We start from the raw sequence: 13,763 nt of genomic DNA on the forward strand, positions 1-13,763 counted from the left end.
GAATTAGTAATAAACGTGTGAATTAGAGAGAAGAGTTCAAACTTAGAAAATTTCATCTTTTCAGCCTATAAATATTACTGAACTTTGCTTCAATTGCTTCAATGGCTTCAATGGCTTCTTCTTCTCAATTGTACTCAAAGCTCTCTTGCATCATCTTCTTCCTCTCGCTCTCCACTTTGGCTTCTGCAACCCTAAAAGTCGGTTTCTATCAATCATCTTGTCCCGAGGCCGAGGCCATTGTCAAGAACGCTGTAGATTGCGCCGTCTCTCGTAACCCTGGCATCGCTGCTGGACTCATTAGGATGCACTTCCATGACTGCTTCGTTAGGGTAATTTTTAAAATATTGTTTTTTATTTGGTTGAAGACTGTTGGGAGTGGATCCCACGTTAGCTAATTAATCGGATGATCATGTGTTTATAAGTAAGAAATACATCTGTACGAAACCTTTTGGGGAAACCAAAAGTAAACTCACGAGAGTTTATGCTTAAAATGGACAATATCATACCATTATGTGTTGTGTCGTAATACCACAACAAAAAATGCTATGATACCCAATTGTTGTAGCGGAAGTGGAAGTAAGATCGACTGTACTCACACACCCATGAATAGAAATTAAACAAAGAGACACAAAGATTTACGGACAATATCATACCATTATGTGTTGTGTCGTAATACCACAACAAAAAATGCTATGATACCCAATTGTTGTAGCGGAAGTGGAAGTAAGATCGACTGTACTCACACACCCATGAATAGAAATTAAACAAAGAGACACAAAGATTTACGTGGTTCGGAGAGAAGAAATTCTCTTACGTCTACGGGTGTTAGCCAATCGTGATTCATAACATTAACATGTTTTTGGTTAATTTTAGGGTTGTGATGGCTCAGTCCTATTGGAATCCACTCGAGGCAGCCCAGCTGAGCGAGAGCATCCAGCAAACTTCCCAAGCTTACGAGGTTTCGAGGTTATCGACAAAGCGAAGGCAGAAATCGAGGCAATTTGTCCCAAAACCGTGTCGTGCGCCGACATTCTTGCCTTTGCAGCTCGTGATAGCTCCTACAAAGTTGGAGGTATCAGCTACGCCGTGCCAGCCGGTCGCCGCGACGGTCGCATCTCAATAAAAGAAGAAGCCAACGCTCTCCCTCTTCCCTCTTTCAATGCCAATGAGCTGATTAACAGCTTCGCCCAACGAGGGCTGTCGGCGGCGGAGATGGTGACACTTTCCGGCGCACATTCCATTGGAGTAGCGCACTGCCCCACCTTCTCTAACAGGCTTCATTCCTTCAATGCAACACACTCACAAGACCCTCCCATGAACCCCAATTACGCGGCTTACTTGAAGACCAAATGCCCGTCGTCGTCGCCGAGTGAGCAGTCGACGGTGGCACTGGAGTTTTCGACACCGAATCGTCTCGACCATCGATACTACGTCGAGTTGAAGAAGCACCGTGGGCTGTTGAGCTCGGACCAAACATTGTTGAGTAGCTCTTCCACCTCGAGAATGGTATTGGAAAATGCTAAGCATGGCTCCAAATGGGCTGTGGAGTTTGGGATGGCAATGGCTAAAATGGGTTCCATTGATGTCCTCACGGGATGGCAAGGTGAGATTAGACGCCATTGTAGCTTTGTGAATTGATTCAAATGAAGCTTTTTAGGATGATTGTTTGAATTAGTGATAATTTAAGTTTGATATCTCTTAATTAAGAATGTTTTTATTTGTTGTTTTCTTAAATGGAAGAAGTATAATAAAGATGTATGATTGTTGGGAACACGAATGGCATGATCATTATCGTAGTGTCGTGGTTGAATTTGCTAAGGATCTAATGTTGGTTGTGCTATTTTCAAACGAATTCGTCTCATTTTGTAACAGAAAGCACTTGCATGGCATGCATGAGCGTTTTTAGGGTTCTTCGTAGGAGACAATTAGGAACAAGAGAAGAGGTGTAACGACCTAAGCATACCACTAGCCGATGTTGTTCTCTTTAGGCTTAGCCTAGCGCTAGTAGATATTGTTCTCTTTAAGGTTTCCCATCTGGGTTTCCCTCAAGTTTTTAAAACGCGTCTATTATAGAGAGGTTTTCACACCCTTATGTTTTGTTCTTCTCTCCCACCAATGTGAGATCTCACAAGAAAGTTGTTGTGATTTGGTGTGAGAATAGTGTGCTTAGCGCGGGAAAGAGAGGGCTTCTGAATCAAAGAGCACGTATAGAAAATGTCTTTTATGACGGGGTTGGTGGACTATCTGATGGATGACTATGTCTTACCGTTACTACTAGTCAGTACCCTTTCGTTTTGGGATTATAAACCAAATTTATACTAACCGACGAAGATAAAAGCTCTTTTTTCTACAATGGTGAATTTCGACCCTTAATTTGTAAGGATTATGAAGCGTCCCGCTAAAATGCAAACTTAGATTAAGAATGATAGAAACAACGAATCTCTACGATGATATGATATTTTGCACTTTGAGTATAAACTTTCACGTCTTTACTTTTGATTTTTTCAAAAGATCTCGTACCAATGGAAATATATTATTAATAAAAAAAAATATTATTATATTCAATGTATTTTAAAATGTGGAATATATAATTAGTTTTCATATAAAAATCTAATCATTAGTTGAAATTTGAATAATATATATATTTTGACAGTTTGATATTATTAAAAATAAAATTTATTTACAAGTTGACAACAAGACATCAATAAGCCTCTATGACTTCTTCTCTTTGTGTGTCGTTTTTTTAAAACATTAATTTATCTTATTCTTAGTCGTTGAAACTAAATGTACATATTTATATTATTAATAATTTATTTTCCCACGTTTTTTAATTAAACCAAATTTCAAAATCCGACAGTCAAAATTTTAAACATAAAAATAAAAATAAAATTATAATAGATAAGGAGGGAGGAAAAAAAAACAATTTAATAAAAAAGTTCCATTAGGTGTATAGACGCCATACGGGTTAAATTGGAAAAATATTTTTGACCAACTCGAAATTTTGAGTTCCTGACTCGAGCAACTCGAGAGTTTACAACTCAATCCAATCCTATCTTTTAGGACAAGTAACATGTGTTACAAACATTATCTCATAAAATTTAAAAAATAAAATACTTAAAAGTCAAACGCATAAGTAACATGTGTTACAAACATTAAATATTATAAATAGGACAGAGTTGTGTTGGGTTGTACTCTATTTTTGGTTTGGTTGGATTGACTCAACCAAAAAAATATTAACCCACAAACATAATCAAATTTTGATTTTTCAAACATTCAACCCAACGGGTCCAAGATTGCTTCGTCGAATGGGCTGGTCTTTTAGAAAGCAGTAGAATGTTGGGTTAGCTACCTTGAGATGGTCGTCTCCTGTCCCCCTGCTGGACATGAATGATAGAAATGCTAACTTGCATTTTTGGAGACTACCCCGCTTCCCATTACTCGACGAGGGAAACCTTTCTTGGTTGGACCAACCCAATCGGCGGTCATTCCTGGCTCGGCTCCGATAATGCAATTCCAACAATCTTTATAGTTTGGGTTAGATAGTTCAGATTCTTCGAGTTATCAAGTCATATAAACACCATTATTAAAAATTATCTCGCTTCCTAACATGTTTTTCACTATTCTTACCGACAAATTTGAATTATTCTTAGTCAAAAAATTAAAAAAAAAAAAAAAATCTAAAAACTATATATTTTTTTAATAGTTTCAAAAGTTTGGTTGAGATTATAAAAATAAATAACATTTAAAAAAAAAAAATAACAAGTGACATTAGCCTTCATAAATTAAAGTTTTTAATCGAGCGCGTTAAATTACTAATCATTTCAAGCGCGTTAAATTATCAATCAAATCAAAAGTTGAAGTATACTAACGATAAATTTAATTATATTAATATTTTATTACTTTCCAAATTAATTTAATAAATGCATACCTAATTTGGGCAATTTGTGACAGAAAAATTCAAACTTAGACAACTTCATATTAGCCGTCTTTGATTTTAGCCTATAAAATCATTACCCATTCCACCAAATTTCTTCATCAAATCCAAGCAAACAATATTATCATTCCCTCAAAAACCCTCTTCTTCAATGGCTAATTCTTCTTCCCACAAGCTTTTCTACATCATTTTCTTCCTTTCCCTCTCCACTTTCGCTTCCGCAGCCCTAAAAGTGGGCTTCTATCGATCATCGTGTCCCGAGGCCGAGGCCATTATCGAGAATGTTGTTGATCGTGCCGTCTCTCGTAACCCTGGCATCGCTGCTGGGCTCATTAGAATGCACTTCCATGACTGCTTTGTTAGGGTATGATTCAATCTTTTTTTTTTTCTTGGGGTTTGTGTCGAGAATTGTTAGGAAAGAGTCCCACGTTACTAACTTAGTGAATGATCATGAGTTAAAGCAAAACTACCCGAGTTTACACTCAAAGTTGACAATATCATACCGTTGTGGAGGATCGTGATTCCTAACATGATATCAGAGTCATTCCCTTAACTTAGTCCCACATTGGAATGAGCCCCTTTTGGGGAAGCTTCAATATAATACCATTGTGGAGGGTCGTGATTCCTAACATGATATCAGAGTCATACACTTAACTTAGTCCTACATTGGAATGAGCCATTTTGGGGAAGCAATATAATACCATTGTTGAAGGTCGTGATTCTTAACATGGTATCAGAGTCATGCCCTTAACTTAGTCCCACAATGGAATGAGCCCTTTTGGAGAAGCTTCAATATCATACCATTGTCGATGGTCGTGATTCTTAACAAGTCCTACATTGGCTAAATAAGTGAAAAATCATGGGTTTATAACCTGATTCAACCTCGGGATTTTCTTTTTTTTGTTTGATTTCTAAGTTTTTTTTATGTTGTAATTTTTTCAGGGATGTGATGGGTCAGTGCTTTTGGAATCAACTCCGGGAAACCCAGCTGAGAGATATCATCCAGCAAATTTCCCGACATTACGAGGTTTCGAGGTTATTGATGAAGCCAAGGCCAAAATTGAGGCTATTTGTCCCCAAACCATGTCTTGTGCTGACATTCTCGCCTTCGCCGCCCGTGATAGCGCCAACAAAGTTGGTGGTATTAACTACGCAGTACCAGCCGGCCGCCGCGATGGCTGCATTTCAAGGAAGGAAGAAGCCGGAACTCTCCCTAGTTTCACTTTCAACGCCGAGAAGCTCGCCAGCGAGTTTGCGAAACGAGGACTATCGGTGGCGGATATGGTGACCCTTTCCGGTGCACACTCCATCGGAATAGCTCACTGCCCCACCTTCTCCAAGAGGCTATATTCCTTCAATGAAACTCATTCACAAGACCCTTCAATGGACCCCTCGTATGTTGATTACTTGAAGAACAAATGCCCGCCACCGCGCGGTGATCGGAGCGAGGAGGCGGCCGTGGCGCTTGATTTCTCCACGCCGCACCATTTGGACAACCGTTACTATATTGAGCTGAAGAGAAACCGTGGGCTGTTGACGTCTGATCAGACGTTATTGAGTAGCTCTTTGACGTCTAAGATGGTGTTGAAGAATGCCAATGATGGCTCCAAATGGGCTGCTAAGTTTGGTAAGGCGATGGTTAAAATGGGCAAAATTGATGTCCTTACGGGATCACAAGGCGAGATTAGGCGCCATTGCAGCTTTGTGAATTGATTTGAATGGTTCTATTTGAGCACCGACAGGGAAAGAAGTGGTTTCGTGTGTGTCTTACGTTAAACATTTGTTGTTTTGTTCAAATTCGCTACATTATTCCATTGTTTGTTGTTGTGATTGATTCATTTTTTTTTTTGTTTGTTGAACTAAAAAAAAGTGTACATTTGTTGTTATATGAAACTTGTAATTCTCTTTGTTGAATAATATTTTGTAATTGATTGATTTTTGAATAATCTTTACGCCCTTCCAGTAGAGTGCGTCGGTTGTCACAATCGCACTTTTCTTGGCTGTAGATTTGGTGATTTTGCAGCACTCACACCCAGTACTGATTGAGTCATGTCAAGCCATATTAAGATTGTGTCGCATACGGTCGGACAACGTATGCTCAAGCCTCTGGTCCCGTTTTGAGAAGAATATTATAGAAAACGGGGTAGAGAGATTTTGAAAGAGAAAATAAAAGCAAGATTGAGAGAGATTAAAAACAACGTAATATGACTACAAGCAAAAGCAACACAGCAGCTAAATATCATATAACTTTCTGGGTAGGAAGAGTTTGACAACTAGTCACATCCCTCTATAGTATATTTTGAGGCGATTTAGGTTTAGCAGACCTGGACATGATTTCGCTGTCATACAAAATCTAGGTGGGAGGAGTTGACGACTGTTGCATCCTCCTCTAGTACATTCTAGAGCATTTCATGTCTACTAGACGTAGACATGATTCTACCTAATCATCATACACTATACATCATGAAAGCATATAACGGATACCTGTCAAGGGTTTTGGCATGCCACGGGCATGCGGCCATAGACAACACGCCTAGGACAAGCATGACCGTGACACCAGTGACTCACTTGAGTGCTCGATCTTCCATTACAAGTAATTTTGAAACGACATTAACCAAAACAAAGGGTGTAAATCAATCATAAAATGAAACTAATTACATACAAAGCCAATGATAATCAATCCAAACAAAGAAACCCTAGTTCTTAAAATGGCAGTTCCTTCTAATCTCCCCTTGAGTTCCAGTCAAAACCAGCAGCTTCCCCATCTTCACCATCGCCTTCGAGAAATCCCTCATCCACACCGCTCTATTCCTCCGGTATCTCCTCACCGTCGCCGCGGTCAAAGGGTCAGTCGCCAAAGCCTGATCGGACGACAAAACCCCCATCTTCCTCTTCAAATTCTCAAAAAACTGAACATCCAACCGGTTCGGCGACACATTATCCAAATCCGCCGTTATTTGATTCAACCTACTATGCAACGGACACTTAGTTTTCAAAAAAGCCGCAAACTTTGGGTCCAAAGACGGATCAGTTTGATTAATTGTATCGTTAAAGAAATAAAGGCGTTCGGAGAAGGCGCTGCAAGGAGCAATTCCGATGGAGTGGGCGCCTGAGAGAGCCACCATGTCTCTCAACGACAGGCCTCGTTGTTCGAATCGTTGTTTAAGGAACCCAATGTCGGATGTCGGAAATGGCACGTTGTCGGAAACGTTTGCTCCATGTGAAACCAGTGAGTCGCGACGGCCGCCAGGGACCGCGTAGGTGAATTGACCGGTGATGGCGACGCTGTCCCGAGCTGCAAAGGCTAAAATGTCGGCGCAAGAAACTGTGTTTGGACATAGGGATTCGAGATGGGATTTGGCGTCGTCGATTACATCGAAGCCTCGTAATAATGGGTTGGCGAAATTGTCTTTCTCCGAATCGGGATTTTGCGACGTTTTGTCGAGGAGTATCGATGCATCGCAGCCCTGTCATTGTTTAATTCATAGATAGAATTAGTGTTTTATGTAACGAATGAGCCAATCACTAGGAGATATTGTCATCTTTAAGCTTTCTATTTCACGTTTCCCTCAAGACTTTTAAAACGTGTCTGCTAGGGAGAGGTTTCCACACCCTTGTAAAAAAATGTTTCGTTCTCCTCTCCAGCTGAGGGATGTGCCAGTGAGGAGGCTGAGTTCCGAAGGGGGCTGGACACGAGGTAGTGTGCCAGTAAGAACGTTGAACCTCGAAAGGGGTGGATAGGGGGGTTTCACATCAATCGGAGAAGCGAACGAGTGCTAGCGAAGACACTGGGCCCCGAGGAGAGGTGGATTGTGAGATCCCACATCAATTGGGCAGGAGAACAAAACAAAACCTCTCCCTCCTACTAGAAGTGTTTTAAAAATCTCGAGGGACCCAGAAAAGGGGTGGATTGGGGAATTTCACATCGACCAGAGAAGGGAACGAGTGCTAGCAAGGACGCTAGGCCCCGAAGGGGGTAGATTATGAGATCCCACATCGATTAGGGAGGAGAACATGGCAACCGCTCTCTATCATAAACGTTTTAAAAACCCAAAATTACAATACCTATTAGCGGTCGATTTGAATCGTTACCGTTTAAATCTATAATCCAAAAATGTAGAAAGTTATGAAGATGGAGGAGTAATGGAGGCTTACTAGAACAATACAATCATGAAAATGCAAACGAATAAGGCCAGCAGCCATGCCAGGGTTGTGGAGAACAGCCTTGGCCACTGTGGCTCTCACAATGCGTTCAGCCAAAGGACATGTCTGACGATAGAACCCTAATTCCAAGTCTTGACAATAAGCTTTAGATGCCATTACTATGCCCACCATTAACAAACCCACAAGCTTGGCTTCTCCCCTCAAAGTATTCATTTTGTACTAGCTAGCTTAGACAAACAAGAAAGAGAAGAGAGATGGATAAGAGTTCGTGATCCATCATATATATAATGAAAATTACGCATAATTTACTATGTCATATCTTGAAATGTTTCTAAGAGTGAAGACTATCTTTATAGATAAACACGAGTTCTTTAACCGTGTTTTTTTCTCACTCACATGCTTCCTTAAAAAATCTCCAAGATATCATCGAACATAAGGTTACTCCAAGCTAAAACATGTTTAAATTTAGAATTCTTATGATTGATCGATCGATCGAAAAGTAGAGTACATTAGAGGAATATGATCGAAATCTTCGAAGACTTTGGCATAGAAATTGGAGGATGCAACAATTATTAGGACGAAAAAAAGGGTTTCATCCATAGGGATTTCAATTCGGAGAAGAAATTAAAAAGACAAACTTTGATGACATTGAATATGTGTCGCATTTAACGATAGGACTTAGGAATATCCACAACACCATACCAAATGTTCCTTAGGATTGATCGAAATGCAATGTTCAACAATTTTGTATGTTAAGAAATAGACAAAAAGTTGACACTTTTCTCTTAAAAATAGTGTCATTTTTGCATAAATATAAATGTAATTACATTATTAAATTAGGTTGGGACTTTTTTTTTTTTTTAAGACCAGACTCGATTGTTTAAATTATAAATATGAAATTAAATAGAATTAAAATAATTATATATATAATTTTATCGTAAAAAAAAAAAATATATATATATATATATATATATATATATATTTAAAAAAAATTAACAATAAATTTAAATTAATTCAGCTCGACCCAATTTGAATTAACTCAACTCATCAAATTTTCATTTATTTGAACGTAATTAATCGAGTTTAATTGAAACTATATAGATTGAGTTGGGTCAACCAAATATTTTTAGCACGTTAAAATTTAACATTTAATTATTATATAATAAAAATAAAGATTTGAAATATTATTTAATATTAAAGATGAATATTATTTATTATTTAAAATTAAAGTGTAACTGCACATGGACGGTGGAGATTCCAAGATTTTGACTTTAAAATAAAATAAATAAAGAAAAAATCCAGCTCATCGCCACCTCATAATATTCCAATTTCCTAAATTTTTTAATAATAATAATAACGAAATTCATTAAAATATTGCAAAAAGAACGGAAATCTCAGATGGAAGAATCGGGCGGCGGAATTGAAGAACAAACCACGGTGAAGCCGCCGTCGACGGTCAAGTTATGCCCACTGACATAAGCCGACTCGTCGGACGCCAAAAACAAAACCGCCTCAGCGACATGTCGACATTTCAATACAATCCCTTTCAAATTCGCCAGACTGCTTGTGTTCCTCTCCGCCTCCTCCACACTTATATTATAACTCTCACACGTCATCGGCGTCGCCACCCCGTACGGCGAAACTCCGTTCACTCTAATCCCGTACTTCCCCAGCTCACTACACGCCGTTTTCACCACCCCAACCACCGCGCTTTTCGACACCGTGTACGCTGCCGGCCCAACCCCACCCATCGCCGCTGCCACGCTGGAAGTACAAATAATCGACCCACGTGTCTTGCTTTTTACCATCGCACGTGCGGCGTGTTTAACCGTTACCGTCACGCCTTTCACGTTAGTTCTCATCGTGTTCTCGAATTCCTCCATGTCTAAGTCCAGGATTCCGGCAAGTGGTCCCATCATGCCGGCGTTGCTGAATAGGATGTCCAACCGGCCGTGTTTTTCCACCGTGAAGGTGACCGTTTTCTCGACCGACAACTCGTCTCTGACGTCGCAATGGTGGAAGCTGGCTTGGTTTTGGCCGATTTCCGCCGCGAGTTTTTGTCCCAATTCGTCTTGGATGTCGGCGATGACGACAATCGCGCCGTTGGCTGCGAATAGTCTCGCCGTCTCCTCGCCGATCCCACTGGCGGCGCCGGTGATCAGAGCTACTTTTCCTTGTAACCTAAGAAATTAAAAACAGAAATAATAGTGAATAATTAAAATCAATTTGTTTGAACATAAATTGATTAAAAATCTTACCTTGGCTTCGACATTGTTCTTCAGAATTTGAGAATTGAACGAGATCCTTGATCGTATATATATATTAATATAAATCTTTGAATATCTCACTTATATGATCATGGGGATTTGTGACATTAATTAATAACTTATTAAAAAAATTATTTTTTGGAATCTATATTTTGTATATTTTAATGTTGTAATTATAAGGTGGGTTATAATTATTTAAAATAATTAGATAAATTGGATTTGAAATTGTATGATGAATTTGTGGATGATATTAGGAGATGTCTAGCAAGGACGAAGCAGGTGCGGTGCTCGAGCAAGTGGGTGAGATTTTCTATACAAAATTCATAAATTTTGGGTTCATTATTTGTACTCTATGGAACAAAAAATGAATGGGTGGGTCCTATGTAATTAGAACGAAATTCATTCCGTTCGAAAATTTGGGAAAGTTCATCTGTGATCGGGTCAATTGGACAATTTAATTCAACTCTATTTTAAAGATTATTACAGATATTAAGAATATTTTATGTTTGAAACTGATGTTAGTAATTGGTTGTAACGAGTGTGTTTTATGAGATTTTAGTTATTAATATATAAAAACTATCAACCCAATTCAACCAATTTTGAGAGTGAATGAGATTTTCCATACAAATTTCAAAAAATTTGGGCTCATTATTTGTACTATATGGAAAAAAAATGAATTGGTGGGTCCTATTAAATTAGAACAAAATTCATCTTCCTTATTTAGTAAAGTGTGGAAACGTAACGTAACAAAACTATAAGAGTGTGGAAATCGGGATAACAGAAGGAAACTTGAAACCTAAAGAAGAATAGAAGGGTGTGGAAACCGTGAGAACAGAACGAAACTTGAAACCTAAGGAAGAATAGAAGGGTGTGGAAACTGGGAGAACAGAATGAAACTTGAAACCTAAAGGAGAAACATTCTCTATAAGGGTGTGGAAACCCAAGAGAACGAGTGTTAGCGAGGAAACATTCTTTATAAGAGTGTAGAAACCTAAGGGAACGAGTGTTAGCAAGGAAACATTCTTTATAAGGGTGTGGAAACCCAAGAGAACAAGTGCTAGCGAGGACACTGAGCCTTGAAATTCTTTGTAAAAGTGTGTAAACCTAAGGGAACGAGTGCTAGCGAGAACAGTGAACCCTGAAATTCTTTATAAAGGTGTGGAAACCTAAGGGAACGAGTGCTAGTGCTAGCGAAGACACCGGAGGAAACCTAAGGGAACATAACGAAACATTCTTTATAAGGGTGTGAAAACGTAAGGGAAACGAGTGCTAGCGAGGACGCTGAGCCTCGACGTAGGGTGAGGGGTGGACATGAGGCGATGTGCCAGCAACGACGCTGGACCCTGAAGGAGATGGATTGGTAGGTCCCACATCGATTGGAGAAAGGAACGAGTATCAGTGAGTACATAACGAAGACACTCAAAGTAGGAAAAACTTTTATTCATTGCTCAATTAATATTTCTTTCAGACATGATTCACTATTATTCATTACCATATTTATCATCAATAGCTTTTTCTCAACTCAACCTATAATCCTCTTGGATCGATTAAGTTTATTTGAATTTGAACATACTCATCATCATTCAAATCATACACTAAAAGAAGCGAATCACCCTATTGATTTGACCGCCGTGAAGCCGCCATCGACCACCAAGTTTTGACCACTTATATAAGCTGATTCATCCGATGCAAGAAACACAACGGCCTCAGCTACATGGCTACCCTTCAGCACCACACCCTTCAAGCTTGCCGATGCAGAAACAAGCTCTTCAACCTCACTCTCTTCCATATTAAAAAACTCACAAGTCAGCCTCGTCGCCACCGCGTACGGCGACACACAATTCACCCTAATCCCATACGCCCCGAGCTCCCCACAGCACGACCGCACCACCCCCAACACCGCATGCTTTGAGGTTGTGTACGCCATCGATGTTATCCCACCAAGCACCGATGCCGTGCTCGCCATACATATGATCGACCCTCGTATATTTCCTTTCACCATTGCTTGTCCAGCATGCTTGATCGTCGCTACTACCTAAAAAAATAACTTAATGTATATCGTAACTTATTAACTTAAACTTTTGAGTTAAGTGTATGAACAGAACATACCCCACGAACGTTGGTTGAAATTACGTTGTCAAAGTTGGACATGTCGAACTCTAGAATTGAAGTAAGAGAGCCTGTTATGCCAGCATTGCTGACGAGAATGTCGAGACGACCGTATTTCTCAACTGTGTAGCTCACGGTTTCTTCGACTTGGTTCTCGTCTCTCACGTCGCAGTGATGAAAGCTGGCTTGGTCGATGCTGATGGAGGTTGCTACTTTCTGACCCAGTTCGTCGTTGATGTCGGCTACGACGACATAAGCACCGTTGGCTGCAAAGAGCCTCGCCGTCTCTTCACCGATGCCATTGGCAGCTCCGGTTATGAGAGCCACCTTCCCATGCAGCCGCCTGGTTGAGAAACTCGTAAGATATTGAGATGTTGGTAATGGACATAAAGAGAGAGTAGACTGTTACCTTGTGGGTTTAGACATGGTTGAGATCGTCTTCAGGCTAAGCTCTTTGCTATGTTCAAATTTTCACACAACCAATATGAACATAATCATAAATTGATAATAAATTTGTGGTAGAACCATGAAGATATTATTTCATCAATGTGTGTGGCTGAAAATATAAGCAAACGATTGGTCCTCAATTATTTGTTGCCTTCATTTTTTTAAGCTATAAATAAATAAGTAGAACACTCCCTAACCTAACCTTAACAATAGAAAGGGTTAAAACAAGAGCCCACTAACTTAAGCATCAAAGGCTAAGTGACAAGTATCACGTGGAGTTATTTGGCATAGTGACGAGTATCACGTGGTGTTATTTGTCTCATATTTGTGCTGAAGTCTTAACTATTCGATCGTGTGAGATCTTATATAAGTTGGAGAGGAGAACGAATCATTCCTTATAAGAGTGTGAAGGTCTCTCCCTAACATATGCATTTTAAAATCGTGAGGCTGATGACGATACGTAACGAGCCAAAGCGGACAAAATATGTTAGCGGTGGGCTTGAATTGTTACCGATGATATCAGAGCTAGGGGCAATGTGCCAACGAGGACGTTAGCACCCAAGAGGGGTGGATTGTGAAATTCCACATTGGTTGGAGAGGAGAACGAATCCTTCCTTATTAAAGTGTGAAAATCTTTCCCTAGCACATGCTTTTTAAAACTGTGAGGCTGACGTTGATACATAACGAGCTAAAACAGACAATATTCGCTAGCGGTGGGCTTAAGTTGTTACAAATGATATCAGAGCCAGACTGGGCAGTGTGCCAATGAGGACGTTGGCACCCAAGGGGGTGGATTGTGAGATCTTACATCAGTTGGAGAGGGGAACGAATCATCATTCTTT

At 39.7% G+C, this 13,763-nt stretch overlaps 4 protein-coding genes and 1 pseudogene across 4 annotated transcripts; 2 read left to right on the plus strand and 3 right to left on the minus strand.

Moving 5' to 3' along the window:
- The first annotated feature begins 77 nt into the window (after positions 1–77).
- On the plus strand, positions 78–1,771 carry LOC111806668 (peroxidase 5-like). The gene is made up of 2 exons (XM_023692047.2): positions 78–329; positions 874–1,771. The coding sequence occupies exons 1-2, from the start codon at positions 102–104 to the stop codon at positions 1,636–1,638; spliced, it is 993 nt and encodes a 330-aa protein (XP_023547815.2). The 5' UTR covers positions 78–101; the 3' UTR covers positions 1,639–1,771.
- A 2,285-nt stretch (positions 1,772–4,056) lies between these two features.
- Positions 4,057–5,800, plus strand: LOC111807754 (peroxidase 5-like). The gene is made up of 2 exons (XM_023693622.2): positions 4,057–4,298; positions 4,877–5,800. The coding sequence occupies exons 1-2, from the start codon at positions 4,086–4,088 to the stop codon at positions 5,645–5,647; spliced, it is 984 nt and encodes a 327-aa protein (XP_023549390.2). The 5' UTR covers positions 4,057–4,085; the 3' UTR covers positions 5,648–5,800.
- An 830-nt stretch (positions 5,801–6,630) lies between these two features.
- LOC111807755 (peroxidase 5 pseudogene) lies at positions 6,631–8,254 on the minus strand (annotated as a pseudogene).
- Positions 8,255–9,386: 1,132 nt separating this feature from the next.
- On the minus strand, positions 9,387–10,514 carry LOC111806669 (short-chain dehydrogenase reductase 3b-like). The gene is made up of 2 exons (XM_023692048.2): positions 10,357–10,514; positions 9,387–10,279 (listed from the first exon to the last, which is right to left on the minus strand). The coding sequence occupies exons 1-2, from the start codon at positions 10,368–10,370 to the stop codon at positions 9,493–9,495; spliced, it is 801 nt and encodes a 266-aa protein (XP_023547816.2). The 5' UTR covers positions 10,371–10,514; the 3' UTR covers positions 9,387–9,492.
- Positions 10,515–11,788: 1,274 nt separating this feature from the next.
- On the minus strand, positions 11,789–13,031 carry LOC111806673 (short-chain dehydrogenase reductase 3b-like). Its single transcript, XM_023692052.2, has 3 exons — positions 12,884–13,031; positions 12,475–12,817; positions 11,789–12,400 (listed from the first exon to the last, which is right to left on the minus strand). The coding sequence occupies exons 1-3, from the start codon at positions 12,898–12,900 to the stop codon at positions 11,975–11,977; spliced, it is 786 nt and encodes a 261-aa protein (XP_023547820.2). The 5' UTR covers positions 12,901–13,031; the 3' UTR covers positions 11,789–11,974.
- Positions 13,032–13,763: the final 732 nt, after the last annotated feature.

This window comes from Cucurbita pepo, chromosome 12, assembly GCF_057944985.1.
Source record: "Cucurbita pepo subsp. pepo isolate OVF chromosome 12, ASM5794498v1, whole genome shotgun sequence".
Taxonomy (NCBI): domain Eukaryota; kingdom Viridiplantae; phylum Streptophyta; class Magnoliopsida; order Cucurbitales; family Cucurbitaceae; genus Cucurbita; species Cucurbita pepo.